This window comes from Podarcis cretensis, assembly GCF_951804945.1.
Source record: "Podarcis cretensis genome assembly, chromosome: 13".
Taxonomy (NCBI): domain Eukaryota; kingdom Metazoa; phylum Chordata; class Lepidosauria; order Squamata; family Lacertidae; genus Podarcis; species Podarcis cretensis.
Window position 1 is genome coordinate 2,850,980 of NC_137182.1, and position 18,964 is coordinate 2,869,943.

At 44.8% G+C, this 18,964-nt stretch overlaps 1 protein-coding gene across 5 annotated transcripts in view; it reads right to left on the minus strand.

Annotated features, from left to right (window-relative positions):
- EPB41L4B (erythrocyte membrane protein band 4.1 like 4B) overlaps nucleotides 1-18,964 on the minus strand; it is a 138,805-nt gene that overhangs the window by 44,764 nt on the left and 75,077 nt on the right. For 4 of the 5 annotated variants that reach the window (XM_079949450.1, XM_079949451.1, XM_079949452.1 and 1 more), the window contains exons 16-18: nucleotides 13,342-13,529; nucleotides 10,785-10,891; nucleotides 598-726 (exon numbers count right to left, since the gene is read on the minus strand). In XM_079949450.1, coding sequence (XP_079805576.1) covers nucleotides 598-726; nucleotides 10,785-10,891; nucleotides 13,342-13,529 — 424 coding nt within the window. The remainder of the gene's footprint in view (nucleotides 1-597; nucleotides 727-10,784; nucleotides 10,892-13,341; nucleotides 13,530-18,964) is intronic. The other variant, XM_079949454.1, reaches the window with a different exon arrangement.

The following is an 18,964-nucleotide window of genomic DNA, read 5'->3' on the forward strand; positions in this document are numbered from 1 at the left end:
ATGTTGCTATTATTAGGCAACTGCAGTCATGAAAATTGCATCATCCCAAATTATTTGTAACTATGGTAGACTAAGTCCTTAGGCACAGTTGACTATTTCTAACAAACTGCTTATTTTTGGTCTCGGCATCTGTGTCTGGGCAGGAATTGTTTGTGCTAGAAATTCAGGCAATGGGGACCAAGGTAAGAAAATAAATCCAGACACTAAATGACTTCAGAAAGTATAGGCTAACCACATGGGCTGGAAATGCCTCCAAAGAAACAACTTTGCTTTACAGTAAAAGAACTCCCAACACAAAGTAAAAGGCAGTTTCTTCAGCCCCCCTCCACCAGTGCTGGAGTGGGTAGGGTTGGAAATGCTGGTTTTGTGTATGCACACCCACCCACACCCCTTTGCACATGTGTGTGTGAGAGAGAAGGTATGTCTGAGTGCCTGACTACATGTAAACGTTTGTACATGCAGTGAGTGTGTATGCTGTGTATGTGTGCTGAATGTGCAGTGAATGCGTGGCCTGTATGTGTAGTGCATGAGCATGGATACACATGTGCGTAAGCCACAAGAGAACATTTAAAGGGGAGGCAGACATGGCATACCCACCTGAGGACCCACACGAAAAGCCGCTTCCACCTGAGCCTTCAGGATGTTGCATTTAAAGTGGTCAGGTACTGCGGAAGGTGACACGGGAGGGGGATGAAGGCTCTTCTCTGAAGTTTTGCTATCTTCACCCTGTCATCAACACAAGAGGACACACGGCTGAGCAGGAAACATACTGATCTGAGAGAGATGTCTCTTCACTCTACAACCTCTGTTATGTGAAATAAACAGTGCTGTCCTAAACAAATTAGGAGGATACAGGCGACTCTCAACTTATGTAGGGGTTACATTCTAGGGATAGCATGTGAAACCAAAATCGTGTACAGTCAAATCACTTTGGGTTCAATGGTGGGTGGGATTGCCAAAGACTTTTTTCTCAGATGCCTGCCCCCCACTTTTTAAATTGTGAACTGTGTAAAGCTGAATATGCACAAGTTAAATGCACGTCAGTTGTGAGTTACCTGTGTAGATTTATTAATAACTTCTTTATTAAAAAACCAGTGATCTACTAAAGATGGTATCAATTGAATAAATGAAACAAATATTGAAACTGTTTTTTGTTTAGAAAAAGTTTAAGTTTATGGTGGGCATGGGGAGGAAGGAGAGGAGTGTGTTTGTTCTAGTGATAACAGAAAGGGGGCGACACAGTGGAGGTGCTCTGATGGTGTTTCCTGCTTGGCAGGGGGTTGGACTCGATGGCCCTTGTGGTCTCTTCCAACTCTATGACTCTATGATTCTATGACTCTAACTGGCCAGGCCAGTTAAGGGGAAGAGGATTGAGACTCTCAAGGCGTCCTCCTGTTTCCAGCTCTCTCCATTTCCCGCAGTAACCTGAGAAGTTCTGCCAGGTTGCCCTCAGGTCATGTGGTGAACCAGTGCTGTTGCTAAATACCAAGTCTGCCTGTAATAAAACTGCAATTATTCATGATTTCATCTTGGAAGAGGAAGCCAACCTGGATTGCATCACTGAGATTGAATCAATTCCAGATGTTTTCAAATCAGATCTCAGGACAGCACCAGCGCAGGACATAGTGGGATTCTGTCTTCCTTACCCAACCACACATCAAATCAGCACCTGGATCCCAACACTTCTACATAGTTTATGGCTCTTGTGGATTACTGTAACATGTTCTATGTGGGGCTGCCTTTGAAAAGTGCTCGGAAACTTCAGCTGCCCCAAGGAGCTGCAGCCAGATTGTTGACTGGGGCTGGTTATAGGGAGCAGACAACTCCCTTGCTACAACAACTCCAATGGCTGTTTCTGGGCACAATCCAAAGTGCTGGCTACAACCTATAAAGCCCTACACAGCTCAGGTCCTGCCATCCTCCCAGGCAACCTTGAAACTCCCTCCCTAGAGAAGCTAGACTGGCCCCCTCCTTGTTGTCCATCTGCTAGCAGGTGAAAACCTTCTTCCAACAGGCTTTTGGGTGCATTCAATGCGGGGGACTGTTAATTTTTTTTATGATTTCTTTTATATGTTTTAGCTGTTCTCATTTTCTCTGTAAGCCGCCTTGAGTCCCTGTCAGGGAAAAAGGGAGGTATAAATTTGGAGCAAATAATTCAGCAGAGGAAACACAGCCCAGAATAACTAAGGAGATAGTACAAGAATACTTGGCTAGTTTAGATGTATTCAAGTCTCCAGGGCCAGGTGAATTGCATCCAAGAGTATTAAAAGAACTGGCAGATGTGATCTCAGAACCACTGGCAGTCATCTTTGAGAATTCCTGGGGAACAGGCGAATTCCCGGCAGACTGGAGGAGGGCAAATGTTGTCCCTATTTTCAAAAAGGGGGAAAGAGAGGACCCAAATAATTACCGCCCAGTCAGTCATCAATACCAGGGAAGATTCTGGAGCAGATCATTAAGCAAACAGTCTGTGAGCACCTAGAAAGGAATACTGTGATCACCAATAGTCAGCCTGGATTTCTGAAAAATAAGTCATGTCAGACTAACCAGATCTCGTTTTTTGACAGAATTACAAGCCTGGTAGATGAAGGGAACGCAGTGGATGTAGCCTACCTTGATTTCAGCAAGGCATTTGACAAGGTGCCCCATGATATTCTTGTAAAGAAGCTGGTAAAATGCGGTCTTGACTATGCTACCACTCAGTGGATTTGTAACTGGCTGACTGACCGATCCCAAAGGGTGCTCATCAATGGTTCCTCTCCATCCTGGAGAAGAGTGACTAGTGGGGTGCCACAGGGTTCTGTCTTGGGCCCGGTCTTATTCAACATCTTTATCAATGACTTGGATGATGGACTCAAGGGCATCCTGATCAAATTTGCAGATGACACCAAACTGGGAGGGGTGGCTAACACCCCAGAGGACAGGATCACACTTCAAAACGACCTTGACAGATTAGAGAACTGGGCCAAAACAAACAAGATGAATTTTAACAGGGAGAAATGTAAAGTATTGCACTTGGGCAAAAAAAATGAGAGGCACAAATACAAGATGGGGGACACCTGGCTTGAGAGCAGTACATGTGAAAAGGATCTAGGAGTCTTGGTTGACCACAAACTTGACATGAACCAACAGTGTGACGCGGCAGCTAAAAAAGCCAATGCAATTCTGGGCTGCATCAATAGGAGTATAGCATCTAGATCAGTGTTTCCCAACCTTGTGCCTCCAGCTGTTTTTGAACTACAACTCCCATCATCCCTGACTAGCAAGACCAGTGGCAAGGGATGATGGGAATTGTAGCCCAAAAACAGCTGGAGGCACAAGGTTGGGAAACACTGATCTAGATCAAGGGAAGTAATAGTGTATTCTGCTCTGGTCAGACCTGACCTGGAGTACTGTGTCCAGTTCTGGGCACCACAGTTCAAGAAGGACAACACTGACAAACTGGAACGTGTCCAGAGGAGGGCAACCAAAATGGTCAAAGGCTTGGAAACGATGCCTTATGAGGAACGGCTAAGGGAGCTGGGCATGTTTAGCCTGGAGAAGAGGAGGTTAAGGGGTGATATGATAGCCATGTTCAAATATATAAAAGGATGTCACATAGAGGAGGGAGAAAGGTTGTTTTCTGCTGCTCCAGAGAAGCGGACACGGAGCAATGGATCCAAACTACAAGAAAGAAGATTCCAGCTAAACATTAGGAAGAACTTCCTGACAGTAAGAGCTGTTTGACAGTGGAATTTGCTGCCCAGGAGTGTGGTGGAGTCTCCTTCTTTGGAGGTCTTTAAGCAGAGGCTTGACAACCATATGTCAGGAGTGCTCTGATGGTGTTTCCTGCTTGGCAGGGGGTTGGACTCGATGGCCCTTGTGGTCTCTTCCAACTCTGTGATTCTATGATTCTAAATATATAATAATGGTGGTAATAATAATAGGGACAGGTGGAGAATTCTGTTGGGTGTACCCCATAACTTACTGCCCAGCAACCTCCCTTTCTGAGCTGACAGAGGTGGTTGAGCTCCATCCCTGTGAGTGATTAGCAATGGAGTATATTAGCAAACTTGCTATTACACTTTTCAGTGTGTGCACTGGAGGATGCTGTGCAGAGAGAAATTACACTGAATGCTTAAAAACTGAGCACATACCCTTGTTTCTAATTGGTTTTGCTAGGTCCACCATCTATGTAAGGTAGATCATAATATTTAGTCAGTGGAGAAAATGTCAAGAGGAAGGCCTATCCTTTTAATTAGTCAATTTTTCCATTATCCTGCTCTTGCAAGCAAATTTTCTATCAGACATATTGATCTGCAAGCAGGATACCACTGCCCACTAAAATGTCTTAAGAAACTTAATCTGCTGACTTGGGTGAGGCTGAACAGCTGCCATCATCTGTACAATGTTGTAGCCTTAGTGTCCATATGAACACCAATCTTTGCCTGAAGAAGGAAAGACCTGGCGAACAACACAGTTTTTTAGTGATAGATACAGCTTTACATGGGTATGATGTTAGGCCACAATCCAGTACTCCTTTACCTGGGAGTAAACCCATTGAATTCAATGGATTTAATTTCCTAATAGATGCATATAGGATTGCATTATCAATCAGCTAACAACATGCCTTTTTCCAGTGTTGTGAATTGATAACTTTAAAAATGGCTTGTTAATATGAATGTTCTGGTGAGTGTGCACAGATGCAGTCAAAGAACTAGTTAATGCATCATGTACTTTGTTTGACTCTCAACTGTGTGAACTGCCTCTACTAATATATTTTGTCTGAGTTGACATTGGGCAATATGAAAGTTATAGCTATGATAATTAATCTGTGATGGCTCATGTTGTCACTTGCCCCAGAACTTAATTATGTGCACCTTTACCTCAAGGAAACATTTATCACAGAGGAGGAGCTGTTCCTAATCTGAAGATGACTGAAAACTTGTTTATTTTTATAGCACCATCACGTAGCATGGAAATGTACAGTAATGTAAGCAAAAAGAAAGAAAAGAAAATGAAGCTAGATTTCCCCCCAGTAATTTACCATCTACATTTTGTAAGAGAAAGGGAATTCACAGTGGAGAGAAGGGTCAGCAACAGCACCTGACAGCACACAGGGAAGGCAAGGGTAAAAAGAGATATTTGAAGAATATTTCAGTTAGTCCTGAGGGTCAGTGCTGCATCCAGCCTTTAGAGAAGACCGGTTACCTTCAAATATCATAAAACATCCCACAGCAGCTCCATGTTCAATTAGGGATAAACCAATTTATGTAACCTCAAAATACTGAAGTAATGTGTGGGGAACAAAAGTGTTGGACTCTTGCTTACAGGGATTCATCCAGGAATAAATGTAATATTACATTCACCATCTACACTGTGAATTCCCCAAACCACAGATAATATTTCACTCTGCTGTAATACTTAGCAACATACACTGTTGCTGTATCTTCTTTTTTTGATAATCTGACAAGTATGAGTTTTTCCAGAGTGGCATGATAATTTTTCTGAGTCAGGTACGATTATGTCCCGACTCCTCAAAGATGAATCTGATGACTCCTCTTCTTGGAGATGGTTCTGTCCCTGCTCTTTGGACTCTGTGGCAGTCCCCACCCCATCCCTAACCATTGGCCATGCTGGCTGGGGCTGATGGGACTTGGAATCTAACAGCATAGTGGGGGGCACATGTTCCTCTCTGTTGCTCAACACAGATTTTCTCCTCAGCTGCTCTTTCTAACTATGACTGCACCAATACTCCACTCTGCCTCAGCCCTTGCCTTTGGACCGTCTAACTGTCCCTATTCCAATGCTCTGCCTACCGTCACAGTCCTTTCCTTAAGATAGAATAGCTGGCTCCTCCTTCCTGAATTTTGTCACATTGGTGCTCCTTCCCCCAAAAGGGATCCGAAAGCAATAAGGCCATCACGGTACCATGTCTAACGTGGCACTGTCACCAGATATCAGTAGATGAAATCATGTGAGTCAACACCGCCAACCAAATATCGCTTCATGAAGGATGATATCACTGAAAGCAGATGAGGGCAATTTGAATAAATAAGTGATAATTTTCACAAGAGGTGTTGAGAAATGCTGAAGGGGCAATGACTCCTTTTGGCACAGCCAAAACGTTCAAAGCAAGCCACGGGCTGTTTTGTCTAGCTTATTCGCATTATATGTCCCATCAAAGGCTTTGGTCCATGTTTTTCATGGTGAAGGGAGATGCCCTTTGCTGTAGACTCATAGCATTGCTTCAGATTAGTCATGCTTCTACGGCAGGCATAGGCAAACTCCAGCCCTCCAGATGTTTGGGACTACAATTCCCATCATCCCTGACCACTGGTCCTGTTAGCTAGGGATGATGGGAATCGTAGTTCCAAACATCTGGAGGGCTGGAGTCTGCCTATGCCTGTTTGACGGCTATGAACTCAGTTTATATGGTTCGGACTAAGTCACCTCTGCACACCTTATCTTTCATGATCCTTAATGAAAACTATTTGATAGAGAAGAACCATCAGAATAATATTACTGTGCGTGTTTTTATTTTGGTTTATCTCATCTTGAAATCTATTTTTTATTATTATTATTAATGCAAAATAACCATGAGGTCAATGATTTGATTCCCAGTGATTATTCAGCAGTAGAGTTGCTATAGCACCCTGAAAAACAGGCCTCCACCACCTCTGTGTGTGTGCATTATAAAATCTGTGTGCTTTATAAAGAGCAACAGGGTAGCAGATCTATTCTCCAAGAGAAATTTGTGTTCAGGAGGCTTGGGCACAGTCCTTACCCAGCATTTGCCACCTGAAGCAGCCAGTCACTCCTCCCTTTCTGTCTAAAGGCAGGGCTGGCACTGGATAGTTCAGTGGGTAGAACAGGGGACTCTTAATCAGGCTTGCGGGTTTGAGCCTCAGGCTGGGCAAAAGATTCCTGCATGGCAAAGGGTTGGGCTAGATGACCCTGGTCGTCCCTTCCAACTCTACTGTTCTATGATTCTATGAAATATATCTGTTTTAGACTGAGTCAAAGTCCCCCTTGACCTATTTTAAAGCCCCAAACAGCATGAGTTCTGGATACATTCTAGAATGCCCAGTGCATTTTTCCTAAAAAAAAGTTTAGGGGTACTCTCATTTCCCTACTCATATTGAAATACTGCCCCTCAATGAGGCCAAACTCAGACTCACAAAATGTTTAGGGGTATGCGTACTCCTGCGCCCCCCAGAAAAAGCACCGAGAATGCCTAGTGGAATTAGCCTTCCCCAATACAACATCCTCCCACGTGGACTCCACCAGTTCCAGATCTTGCAGAAAGGCTTTTAGAAAAGGACCAACACTAAGAAAATTAAGCCTTTGGTGGTAGTACGTGTACTATATAAATTCTTCTCTGTGGATGTTTGGAAACCTCTTAGGATAGGAAAGTGGCATGTCATCTTAAAAATAAAGACATAAACTAAGTCATTGTGGTTAAGAGCAGTTCAGCAACATCCTTGCAATTGGATGCTGTTAGAGCCAGAAAGAGGAAAGGCAGGAATGATTAAATGGGGACTGGAGCCTGGACTATGTGGAACCTGGTACCAAGTTCCACTGGAAGAGGGCTTTCTACACCTCTTCTCAGATTGCCACCAGTAATATTCATACCTGAAGATAGAGGGGATAAAGAACTAAGGGAAAAGATACTCGTATTCCTGTTTGGGATATTTCTCTTCACCTTGGAGATTAAATATTATCTCTGTGGTGTCAAGAAGAGTAACAGGCTTCTTTAATATCACTTGTGGTGCTTCATTTTCTCAGAGGCTGTCAACACCCCGATGTGAACTGCAGCCCAAGGGAGATAAAGGTAAAGGTAAAGGTAAAGGTACCCCTGCCCGTACGGGCCAGTCTTGACAGACTCTGGGGTTGTGCGCCCATCTCACTTAAGAGGCCAGGGGCCAGCGCTGTCCGGAGACACTTCCGGGTCACGTGGCCAGCGTGACATCGCTGCTCTGGCAAGCCAGAGCCGCACACGGAAACGCCGTTTACCTTCCCGCTGGTAAGCGGTCCCTATTTATCTACTTGCACCCGGAGGTGCTTTCGAACTGCTAGGTTGGCAGGCGCTGGGACCGAGCAGCGGGAGCGCACCCCGCCGGGAGATAGTGGCATTTAATCAAGAGCCTTAAGATGGCCGTGCTTGACAGAGAGTTCTTCTGAATATTTCTTCATTCCCACAAGATGAGACCAGCTGTAGCGAGGAGAAATAACTTGAGCAGGACTGCTAGACGGGGGGTGGAGGTGGGGGGTGGAACCTGTTACAGAAGCCAGCATTGTACTTTATTCTTAAACATGCATTTAAGTCTATAAGCATATCATCTCATTTCAGGGGGATAGGTTTAAGACTCCAAACAAGGGAGATTCTATTTGATTTGAATTGAATTATAGAATAAAAAATGGTTTTAAAAGATCAATTCTTAAAACTGGAAAATGATTAATTATGTGAAATACAAAACAAATATTAACTTCAGTTGCAGAGTGTGGAGGATTACAAATCAGGGATGTGGATTCACCTTGGAACCCAAAGTGGCAGGATGGCTCTGAATTGGGTTGCCAGACCTTGAAGAGCAAAAAAGAGGACAGTCCAAGCCAGGGAAAGAGGCACGTGGGCATACAGGCTGCTGCCACTGTGCCCACATGCCTCTTTCCTTGGCTCAGGCTGGCAGTGGCCAGGGCATGCAGAGCAGCCCCAACCCAAACCGCCTGAGCCCAAGCCGCCTGTGCCCGAGCCATAAATAAATAAATAAATAAAATTTTAAAACCCCCAAACCTGGACATTTCCTTTAAGATGTAAAAATCCCCCCGGATGGACTTGTTGCCCCCCCCCCCAAAAGAGGACATGTCCAGGATTTCTCAGATGTATGGCAACCCTAGCTCTGAAGCATTGCAACCGAGGGAGTAGACGGCTTCTAAGGTGTTTTTTCCTTACTGGGAAGCATTTCTGTAAGTTTCCCAAGCTCTCCATAAACACGAAATGCCACACAGAGAGACAGACAGAGGAGCAGGGAAGCTAACTGTGTGCCTGACTGACAGCTCCAGCTGCCAATTGGGGAGTGAGGGCTCCTTTTACACCTCTTCAGTGTTTCTGGTAGTGCAAGAAAAATGTATTAATTTTTCTGCTCCTTGCTGCCTTTCTTTTTTTTTTTAAGCAGCAGCAGCCACCGCCCACCTCTCTGGTCAGACCTCACCTGGAGTACTGTGTCCAGTTCTGGGCACCACAGTTCAAGAAGGACACTGACAAACTGGAACGTGTCCAGAGGAGGGCAACCAAAATGATCAAAGGCCTGGAAACGATGCCTTATGAGGAACGGCTAAGGGAGCGGGGCATGTTTAGCCTGGAGAAGAGGAGGTTAAGGGGTGATATGATAGCCATGTTCAAATATATAAAAGGATGTCACATAGAAGAGGGAGAAAGGTTGTTTTCTGCTGCTCCAGAGAAGCAGACACGGAGCAATGGATCCAAACTACAAGAAAGAAGATTCCACCTAAACATTAGGAAGAACCTCCTGACAGTAAGAGCTGTTTGACAGTGGAATTTGCTGCCAAGGAGTGTGGTGGAGTCTCCTTCTTTGGAGGTCTTTAAGCAGAGGCTTGACAACCATATGTCAGGAGTGCTCTGATGGTGTTTCCTGCTTGGCAGGGGGTTGGACTCGATGGCCCTTGTGGTCTCTTCCAACTCTATGATTCTATGATTCTATGGTGCCTTCAGTGCCCTCCCAGGGCTGGTTGCACTTCTCCTAACAGATTCCCACTAGTGCCCATCTAGCTAATCTATACAGATAGAAAATGCCTATCACATTTTTCCAAACATAGAGACCCCATAACAGCTTCCCAAGAGACTTCACCCCTCTTCAACTGTGTTTTTGATAATACTGGGTGTTTCCTCTTATATGCATATAATAACAGCCAATTCCAATTATTATCTCTCTTTATCACAAGCAGCACTATTTTTCTATAAAAAGAGGTGCCAGAGTTGACCACAAACATCTCCCTGACTCTCTTTGAATGGCAGTGGCACCCCCCTGAGAGGGGCCAGAGCTGAGCTCTGGTGGGCTCTGGCTGAAGAAGAGTCCGGTCACAAGAGAGATGGGCAGGCTCAGATTTCAAAGGTTGCCATTGAATTCCATAGGAATAGCAAATGCCTTGAAATCTGGAATGCATCTGAGATTAAGCAAATCTTCTAGGGACCAGGGCTGTCTTCACACCATACATTTACTGTAAAATACATTTAACACACAGAGAGAGACCCAAGATTCCTGGGAACTGTACATTGTTTGTTTTTCAATGATACAACCAATAAAGCATAAAATCAAAACAAAATGAACTTAGACTACAGATTGTAAATAAGTTGAACTGAATATTAAGTTTGTTAAGGGTGCTGGAAATTGTAGCTCTGAGAGGAGTAAACAATTCCCAGGCTTCTTTGCGGAATACAATGTGTTCTGAATGTGTGGTGCGTATGCAGCTTTCGTTCCCTGGGGGGGGAGGGGCTAGCTTCCTATTTGGATAGTATTGAATAAACCTTTTTGCTTCCTCCCACATAAATGAATGGCTGCAATTTCTTCCCTGGGGTGGGGAATATAGTGCTAAACTTGGGAGTGACATTTCAGTGAGAGATAAAGGTGCCCGGGGTTCTATGCAGTGCGCACATGCACACAAAGAAGCTTTACAGATCCATCCCCTGGTCTCTGCCTCTAGTCCATCCTTCGACACCCTGTGCATTCAAATCACTGTCATTTTGCTAAGCAAAGAGTTCCCAGGCATGTCTTCCTGAAATGTACCTTGTTTGCGCTGATGTGCAGAGCTGACCAAGGACCTAGTACTTTCGCAGTCTCCACCTCCATCTTCTTTAAACGGGGAGAAGCATCCTCATAATGCCGGGATACTCCTGGATGTCCAAAATGAGGAAAGAAAACAGCCTGAAAGCAAAGTACAAAAATCCTGCAAGGAAAACCACTATACAGATTTCCATGTGTTCTTTTGGTAGATGGTTTCTAAAGTTCACCTCTTGTTCCCTTTCAGAACGGCATCTGTTGCCAACCTAGCCAGGGCCATTATTGCTGTTCCTGGGACTGGGGAATATAACCAGAGGATTCATCTCCTGGTCCTGGGGTCTGTGGCAGTCAGTGGTACTAGGACCCAGACAATGGTACTGTATCTAGGACCGCCCTCTTTCTGGGCAAATCTACATTACAGAGTTGAATAAGTTTTACTGTTTAATTCTTAAAGCACAGTGGGCTAGTTCAGGTGTTTTGTACTAAACAATCCCCGCCCTGCCCAGCACCACTTTGGAGCAATGGGCAAAACAGAAAGGCCCCTCCGCAACAGGCTCACTTCCTGGGGTTCTGCTACTGCAGAGGTTTCCAGAAAGATCTCATGGCACTTGCGCAAGATCTCACCACTGCTACCACACAAACCCAGCAATAGGGATGGGTGGGACACACCACCCCATGGGATTCTGCCACCCAAGGCAGTTGCTTAACTCTGCCTCATGGCAGGCTGCCCTTAAAGTAAGCCTATTGCGAGATATGACGTAATCCGTGGGCCGGATGCGGCCCAATCACCTTCTCAATCCAGCCTGCGGACTCTCCGGGAATCAGCGTGTATCTACATGAGTAGAATGTGTGCTTTTATTTAAAATGCATCTCTGGGTTATTTGTGGGGCATAGGAATTCTTTCATTTCCCCCCCCCCCCAAAAAAAAATAAAGTCCGACCCACCACATGGTCTGAGGGACGGTGGACCGGCCCACGGCTGAAAAAGGTTGCCACCCCTGACGTAATCCCTATAAACAGCACCATGGAGGTTTCAGTTTGTCCCCCATTCTCCCCTCCCCCCTGTTGTTAATTCGACACCCAGGTCCAATGCTGGAGTAGACTAGGCAATGAATGCTTCCTCCCTGAAACACTTTTGTACAGTCACATTGAAATTGCAACCATTCCGACTTCTTTAATTTTTAGAAAACTTGTATTAACATACAATTTAATTTACAATAGATGAAAAATAAAATGCAGAGAACTCATGAACCCTACAAAAACTCTATCCATATAGTAAATCCTTTAAAACAGCCAAATAAGCATCTAAGCATACAAAGAACGACTTCATATCCATATGAAAATATTGCACTTTAAATTTTGCCTTCAAGGATTTAACTGCAATTCAGTAATAGCCTGAAAATGAAGAAAACAAAAATAAACATACCCCCCCACCTCATGGTTTACTCCCATTTTTCAAGTTTTTGTGGAATATCCAGGTTTTCCATATTTCTAGATGAGCTTCCGTGTGCATGTATGTGATGCACATGAAAGCTCATACCAATAACCAACTTAGTTAGTCTCTAAGGTGCTACTGGAATGAATTTTTTTATTTTGTTTCGACTATGACAGACCAACACGGCTACCTACCTGTAACTATGCCTATCCAATGTATTTTGAAAATGACAATGTCCATTAAGAATATATTAAACTGAGGAGGTATTCAGAAAGAGATTGGAAGTAAAGTGCAAATAAAAGGGCAAGTATCACAATGCCTTTAATCTATGTTGAGGTTGCACAAGAACTTCTGAAGAGCCTTGATGGACCAGGGCAAAGGCCAATCTAGTCCAGTCCTCTGTTCTCACAATTTGTGAGCAGAACCCCAAGCATTTGGAACTCTGTGTACAGTTCCAGTCTGTATTGCTACAAATAATAAGGTACTGGCCTGGGCTATTATGACAGGCTAATGTGATGGGTACTAACGTTTTTACAACAGAACACTGTAAAGCCAGGATCTTGAGCCAGTAAATATGAATCGAGCTCTTGAACCTCCCATTAGCCCACCCCTTTGACTGATTCAGTCAATCAAATCAATCTGGAGTGACAGTTCCCACATTTCAAAAACCTATTTCCAGATCCATTAAGAAGAAAACGTGCACTGAAAATTTTTGAGGGGTACCAATGAGTCATTTACGAGTGTTACTTGGCTCTGGAGAAGCTTTTATACACTTCTTCATGGGGAGTGGGGCTACGCGCTAAGAGAAGCAGCCAGATTTTACTGCAACCCACATTTTCATAAGCTCTACTTTCTTTAAAGGCAAGGCCCTGCGCAAAGCTTCAGTGAAATCCAAACTAGTTAATGTATAGCTTCCCTCACAAAGGTATTTCCAGTGCAGTTAAATTTGCTATATAAAAATATACAAAATGATCTTCCTATGATGTCTGTGACCAAAGGCACAAGCCCCACCAGCTTTTGGTGCTTATTGTCCCTTCCTGCTTGTCTCACTGCAATCTCAGGTTAGACAGTTCAGCCTTCCACTGCATCCCCTCATAATGCCGAGATGGAGTTAGTTGAACAGACTTACTGTTGGGGCTTTGCCTGCCAGCCACACTGTCCTTGTTGTCAGGAGGAGCCAGTGCCCCATAGTTGGAGTGGTGGTGGTGATGGAGGTGGTGGTGGTGGTGGGGTCTTCCAGGCATTTTTGTAGTCAGTGGTGTTCCACCATTTTCCTCAATATTAAATGGGTGAAGCTCTGCGCTGTTCAAAGCGTAGCTGTGAAACACAAGTGTGGGTCCAATGAGAGAATTAAAAAGTGATAACTATATTTGAGATGAAAAAACCAGCCTGCATATGTACTGCATTCATATCTTGCACCTCTATAATAATAAAAAAACACCCTGGGAGATGTGCACCTTACTGGCTCTAAATCTCACTTACTTCCAGACATGTCCAGCGGATCCAGCAGATCACTGGACATCTGTGGTAGATCACTGGCTCCCCCCAAAGAAGCTCAACAACTTTGGCCCCCTAAAAAACCTAAACATCTTTGCCCTGCAGCCCCCCAAAACAGGGCTTTCCTCCTCCCTAAAAAAGCTCAACAACTTTTACCTGAACCCCTGAAAAGGGGGTAGATCACTGCCAGTTTTTAACTCTGTGAGTAGATTGCAGTCTCTTCGGAGCTGGCCTCCCTAGTAGCTTCAAGCCTCGTCCTTAAAGAGATGGTGGACATTTGCGTAGTCTGCCCCCCTTCAGAGCACAAATGGTGGTCCAATGACTTAATGTACCTCCATGCAAAAAAATAAGACAAATCCCTGCAAGCTAGTATTCTCGAAAGACAGGTTCTAGCGTGGTAATTTTCTATGTGTGGGAATCTCAGTAGATTGCAGTTGTTTGTTCTGGTGAACCCCCAGTGCAAGATTTTGGATTCATGGGTTTATTTGATATTAGTCCTCTTGAGTACATATCTTTAGTAACTGTGGGCTGATTACTCCCCTAACATTTTATATTAAACTGTGTGAGACCCACTTAGGTTTTAAACTGAACAGGATAGTTTAAAAGCTCAATATTTTTTTTTTTGGGGGGGGGGAGCAAGGGTTGGAGGCCCAGCACCACTGACACTACCCCTGACTCATTCTTACCCACAGAGGCTTTGGTTATGCCAGTCACACAATCTCCTGTTAAGGTGGCTCAGTCAAAATCACTGGCAAAAACGAGGGACAAAGGAGCTGTGTGACTCGCCTGGAGCTGTCTACAGTTACAGCTGTTCTGTGGGATGCACTGAAGGAAAAGCTGTTCCCAACTCAGAACTCAAGACGAACCACCATAAAATAGGAAGGAGCAGTCAGTGGGGTAGCGTGGGTAGCCAGCACACCTAGGCAAGGAAAGCATGGCGCCCTCTAAGTAGCGCTGGCTTGTGGCACTGCCACCGACGCCAGACGGAGCTGCTGAGCAGCAGTGAGACATATGTGCACACCTCCTCAGCTGGAGCACCTCCACCGCTGCAAGTCTCACCGCCCGCCTGCCTCTCCTGCCAGCTGGGGACGCTGTGCAGCCAAGGGATGCCAGGGCCTGTCCTCTCCCAACTACTGCTCAGTGTGCCACTCCGGTGAGGCAGGTGGGCAGGGTGTGGAGTACCTCGGCTCAGGGCCGCAGCTGCAGAGCCGGACCCCTAAAAATTTTGTGCTCAGGGCAATTGGCCCAGGAACCCACCCCCCATGCTACACCTCTGAGCAGACTACATATTTATTTAAGCTCATTTCGGTCTGATTTCAGACCTAGCTTTGCCTTAAAGGTAAAGGACCCCTGACAGTTAAGTCCAATCGCGAACGACTCTGGGGTTGCAGCGCTCATCTCACTTTACTACCCAAGGAAGCTGACATTTGTCTGCAGTTTTTCCAGTTCACGTGTCCAGCATGACTAAGCCGCTTCTGGCGAAACCAGAGCAGCGCACAGAAACGCCGTTTACCTTCCTCCTGCAGTGGTACCTATTTATCTACTTGCACTTTGATGTGCTTTCGAACTGCTAGGTTGGCAGGAGCAGAGACCGAGCAAGGGGAGCTCACCCCGTCGCAGGGATTTGAACCGCCGACCTTCCGATCAGTGAGCCCAAGAGGCTCAGTGGTTTAGACCACAGTATCACCCACGTCACTTTAGCTTTGCCTTAGTTGTGGGCAATGACTTTGCTCAGGAGAGAGCAAGGCAGGGATGTACATCGTCCTGAATATTACTCTGGCATCTGATACCAGCAACCACTGTACCCTTCTGAAGTGCCTCGTGGGAGACATTCTATCAACAGTAGTCACTCTTTTCAGGTAGGTGTCAAGAGGCCGTGCCAGTTCTTTCCCATGGGATACTGCAAGCTTCCCATTCTGTCTCCCATGTCTTTTGACGGGAAGCCCCTGAGAGTAGAGATGAGCTTTTTTGTAAGGTGTTTTCCTGAGCAAATAGATTTTTTTCACCCCCACCACTAGAAAAAGGAAGCTACTCTCCCCAAATGTCCTAGAAATATCTGCGACTTTGTGGGGGTTGCAAAATGGGAGCCAAGATGCGGCCATACAGTTGCTGTTCTTCTTTCTTGTAGAGACAGGGAAATTTTAAGGGGAGGAGGGGGAAGAAGAGGTGCTGCTTTGCCACTAATGGTGAATCCCACCAAGGAAAAACTGCTGGAGAATCTCTCTTCCCGCTGAAGAAATTAACTGAAATCATCCTCTGAATGGAGGGGCAATTTGTGCTCTGCTCTGTTTGAGAGTTTTTTTTTAATGGGCAGGAGGGCAGTATCACCAATTTGTAGATGATACACACTTGTTTCTCTCCCCTTTCCCACATTCCACTTGTAACCAGAGAAATAACTCCAACAGTTCTTTGTTTTTGTTTCTCTCTTCACGCCCATGGATAAGGGCCACACGACATATCCCTTTGTCTTCTCATTTTCTTCATTCACAAAATAATTGACCAACCAGCAGCCATTAATTCTGACAGCGACCTGGTTCCTCACCCAATCAGAGGCACAGTAGTAGAAAGGTTATGAAACAGCGCCCCCTAACAAGGACTACGCAGGTACTGCAGCTGTCCAGGCAAGCTCAGCTGAGGTTTGGAGGAACCTTGCCCAGCGCCAGGGAAAGTGCGGACGAACTTTGCTATTCGGTATCCAGTTTGAGTTTTAGTCTCTTTTTAGTAGGAATCTTTAGAAATTCATATAAAATCCCTCCTGTGGTGGATTTTCATCATTCCAACGTTGTTTTACTAAGGGGAAAGATGTCTATCAGAGGAGGGGCTGAAGATGAGGCCTAGGTCGGCCATAATCCCTGAAGTGTGTGGTCACATACTCAACAACCACACTGCATCTCAGCATCCTGTCTCTGGAGTGCCAGACTCAAAACCATTCAGAAAACAATGTCCACTCAGCCTCAGTGTATTGGAGTACTGGTCAAGGCAAAGGGGGTTATTTGACTCGACATGGGGAGTAGGAGATCGTGAATATTTTCCTTTGTCTTAACAAGTACAGTGGTACCTCGGGTTACAAACACTTTGGGTCACAAGCACTTTGGGTTACAAACTCCACTAACCCAGAAGTAGTACCTCGGGTTGAGAACTTTCCCCCAGTGTGAGAATGGAAATTGTGTGGCAGCAGTGCACTGGTAGTGGGAGGCCCCATTAGCAAAAGCACACCTCAGGTTAAGTACAGTTTCGGGTTAAGAACGGACCTCCAGAACGAATCAAGTTCATAACCCGAGGTACCACTGTAACAGGAATGTTGAGTATTTCTGATTGACATGGCATCAGTTTTCAGCCTGGATGCCACTCCTATTTTATGACATGCTTATGACATATATATGACTTTTCTAACAAGTTGTTATGGGTAATCTAGGGAAACTTTGAAAAAGAGGAGCACCCATTGTTTGGGGCTTCTCTCTGCTTCTTCCATGTTGTAGTTTGAAGTCTTGTTGCAGCAATAAAGATCAGGCCTCCTGGCCATTGTTTTGCTTCTATTTCTTGACCATCCAACCTAAGCCTGCAGAACTCACTGCTGCACACTAAGGAGATGGAGGCTCTAATAAGATGTCTGAATGACGACTTGGGAGGATATTAAAACGGCTGTTTTTAATTATGTTATTTATTTAAATTTCTGTTCAACCTTTTAAAAACTAATATTCAAGGCAAAAGGGTTGTTATTCCATCCAACCACTAAGGAAAAAAGAGGATGTGAGTACTTTTGAGTGGTATTTAGCAGTTTGAATGTTTTGCTTAAAACTTGCAGATGAACAGCAAATGTGGGCTGGTAAACCTTCTATGCTGTTCCAGACTTTCTATAACCATTTTTCATTGCTCATTTCAAGAAGCTCTGCATAAAGGTTTTCCTCCAGATTCTCAAAGCAGGTAGCTAACTTTTACTATTAAATGTTCAATTGTGTATTGAATATGGTTGAGTAGGTTTTCACTGTGCCATAAGTTCCAAGGAGACGTCTTGGAGGGGCTGCTTGGATCAGGCTGAAGGTTCGGGGCTCAAAGAGTTAGAGGCCAACAATCCCAGGGGTTGGGAGACTGGTTTCATCCAGACCCCACTAGCTAGACGTTCTATGGGGGAGATGTTGCGGTAGGAGAACCAAATCCCAAAGGAGGACTCAGGGGGCAGTCCTCTAGCCAGCCCAAACCAGCTTCCTCGGAACTGGCTTCTGCGCTGCTGGAGTAGCCACTACCTCCCATTCCTACTGGCCAGCCTTGCCTACAGGGAGGCACCAGGTGCCAAGCCTGACGCCAAGCCAGAGCTGTCTCCTCCAGTCTGCCAGTGCTGCTGTGAACACAAGGCTCAGGTCCAGCCCACCAGGTGTTTCCCCGTCCAAAGATATGTGCCGTTTACCATGCTAAAGCCATGCCCACCCCTGTCCTTAACAGCAGGGACTCTAGGTGTGCCAACCATTGAAGGAACATTTTCGCCTGCTGCGTTAACCTCTTGCCTTGCTTATGTACCATACTGATTTGAGTGTTCAGGTTTTTGGCAGGAACTGTAATCTGAATAAGAGTTCTTCATCCAGCAGAGGGCAAGACAGTTTGGATAGAATTGGGTGCCGTTTTGAATCAAGATGGTGAACTGAACCTTTCAAAACTGCACTGATTTTTGGTTTCTTAGAATCCTGAGTGGTTCCAGGTACAAGGCTGCTAGTAAATTATGTAAGGAAGGTTTATACAATATAATAATTTTATAGATGAGGTCTATTACATTTACAGATGCTGCTCCATTACTATTTGTAAACTTCTTCATAAACGGTTCTCAGCTTTTGCGTTCTTTTCTGTGGTAACTAAAGTGATAACACATGATGATTGGAATGGTCATTAGGTATAATAGATATCCAGTTGGAAACTTTGATCTCTTACACAAGGAAGTGTGATAGCAGTGAATAAATCAGTATTAGAAAGTATGGAAGATTGAAAGAACAATTGCAGTACATGCATTACTTTTGCTAATAGCTCAATTCATGGTTTGAAAAACAAAGTCTGAAAAGAAATAGCTGAAAAACAATAGCTAAAAGTCATTTCAGTCCCTCTACTTAGGCATTTTTTAATCAACTACCTTAAACACGAACAGGATCTACCAAGTTATGGGAACAAAATTAAAGTGCAGTCCATCCAATGTGCATCTTTGCCACATTCATCTGCAAACTGATAAAGAAATTCTAACAATGTTACCTACTTTTTGCTGCCATGCAAGG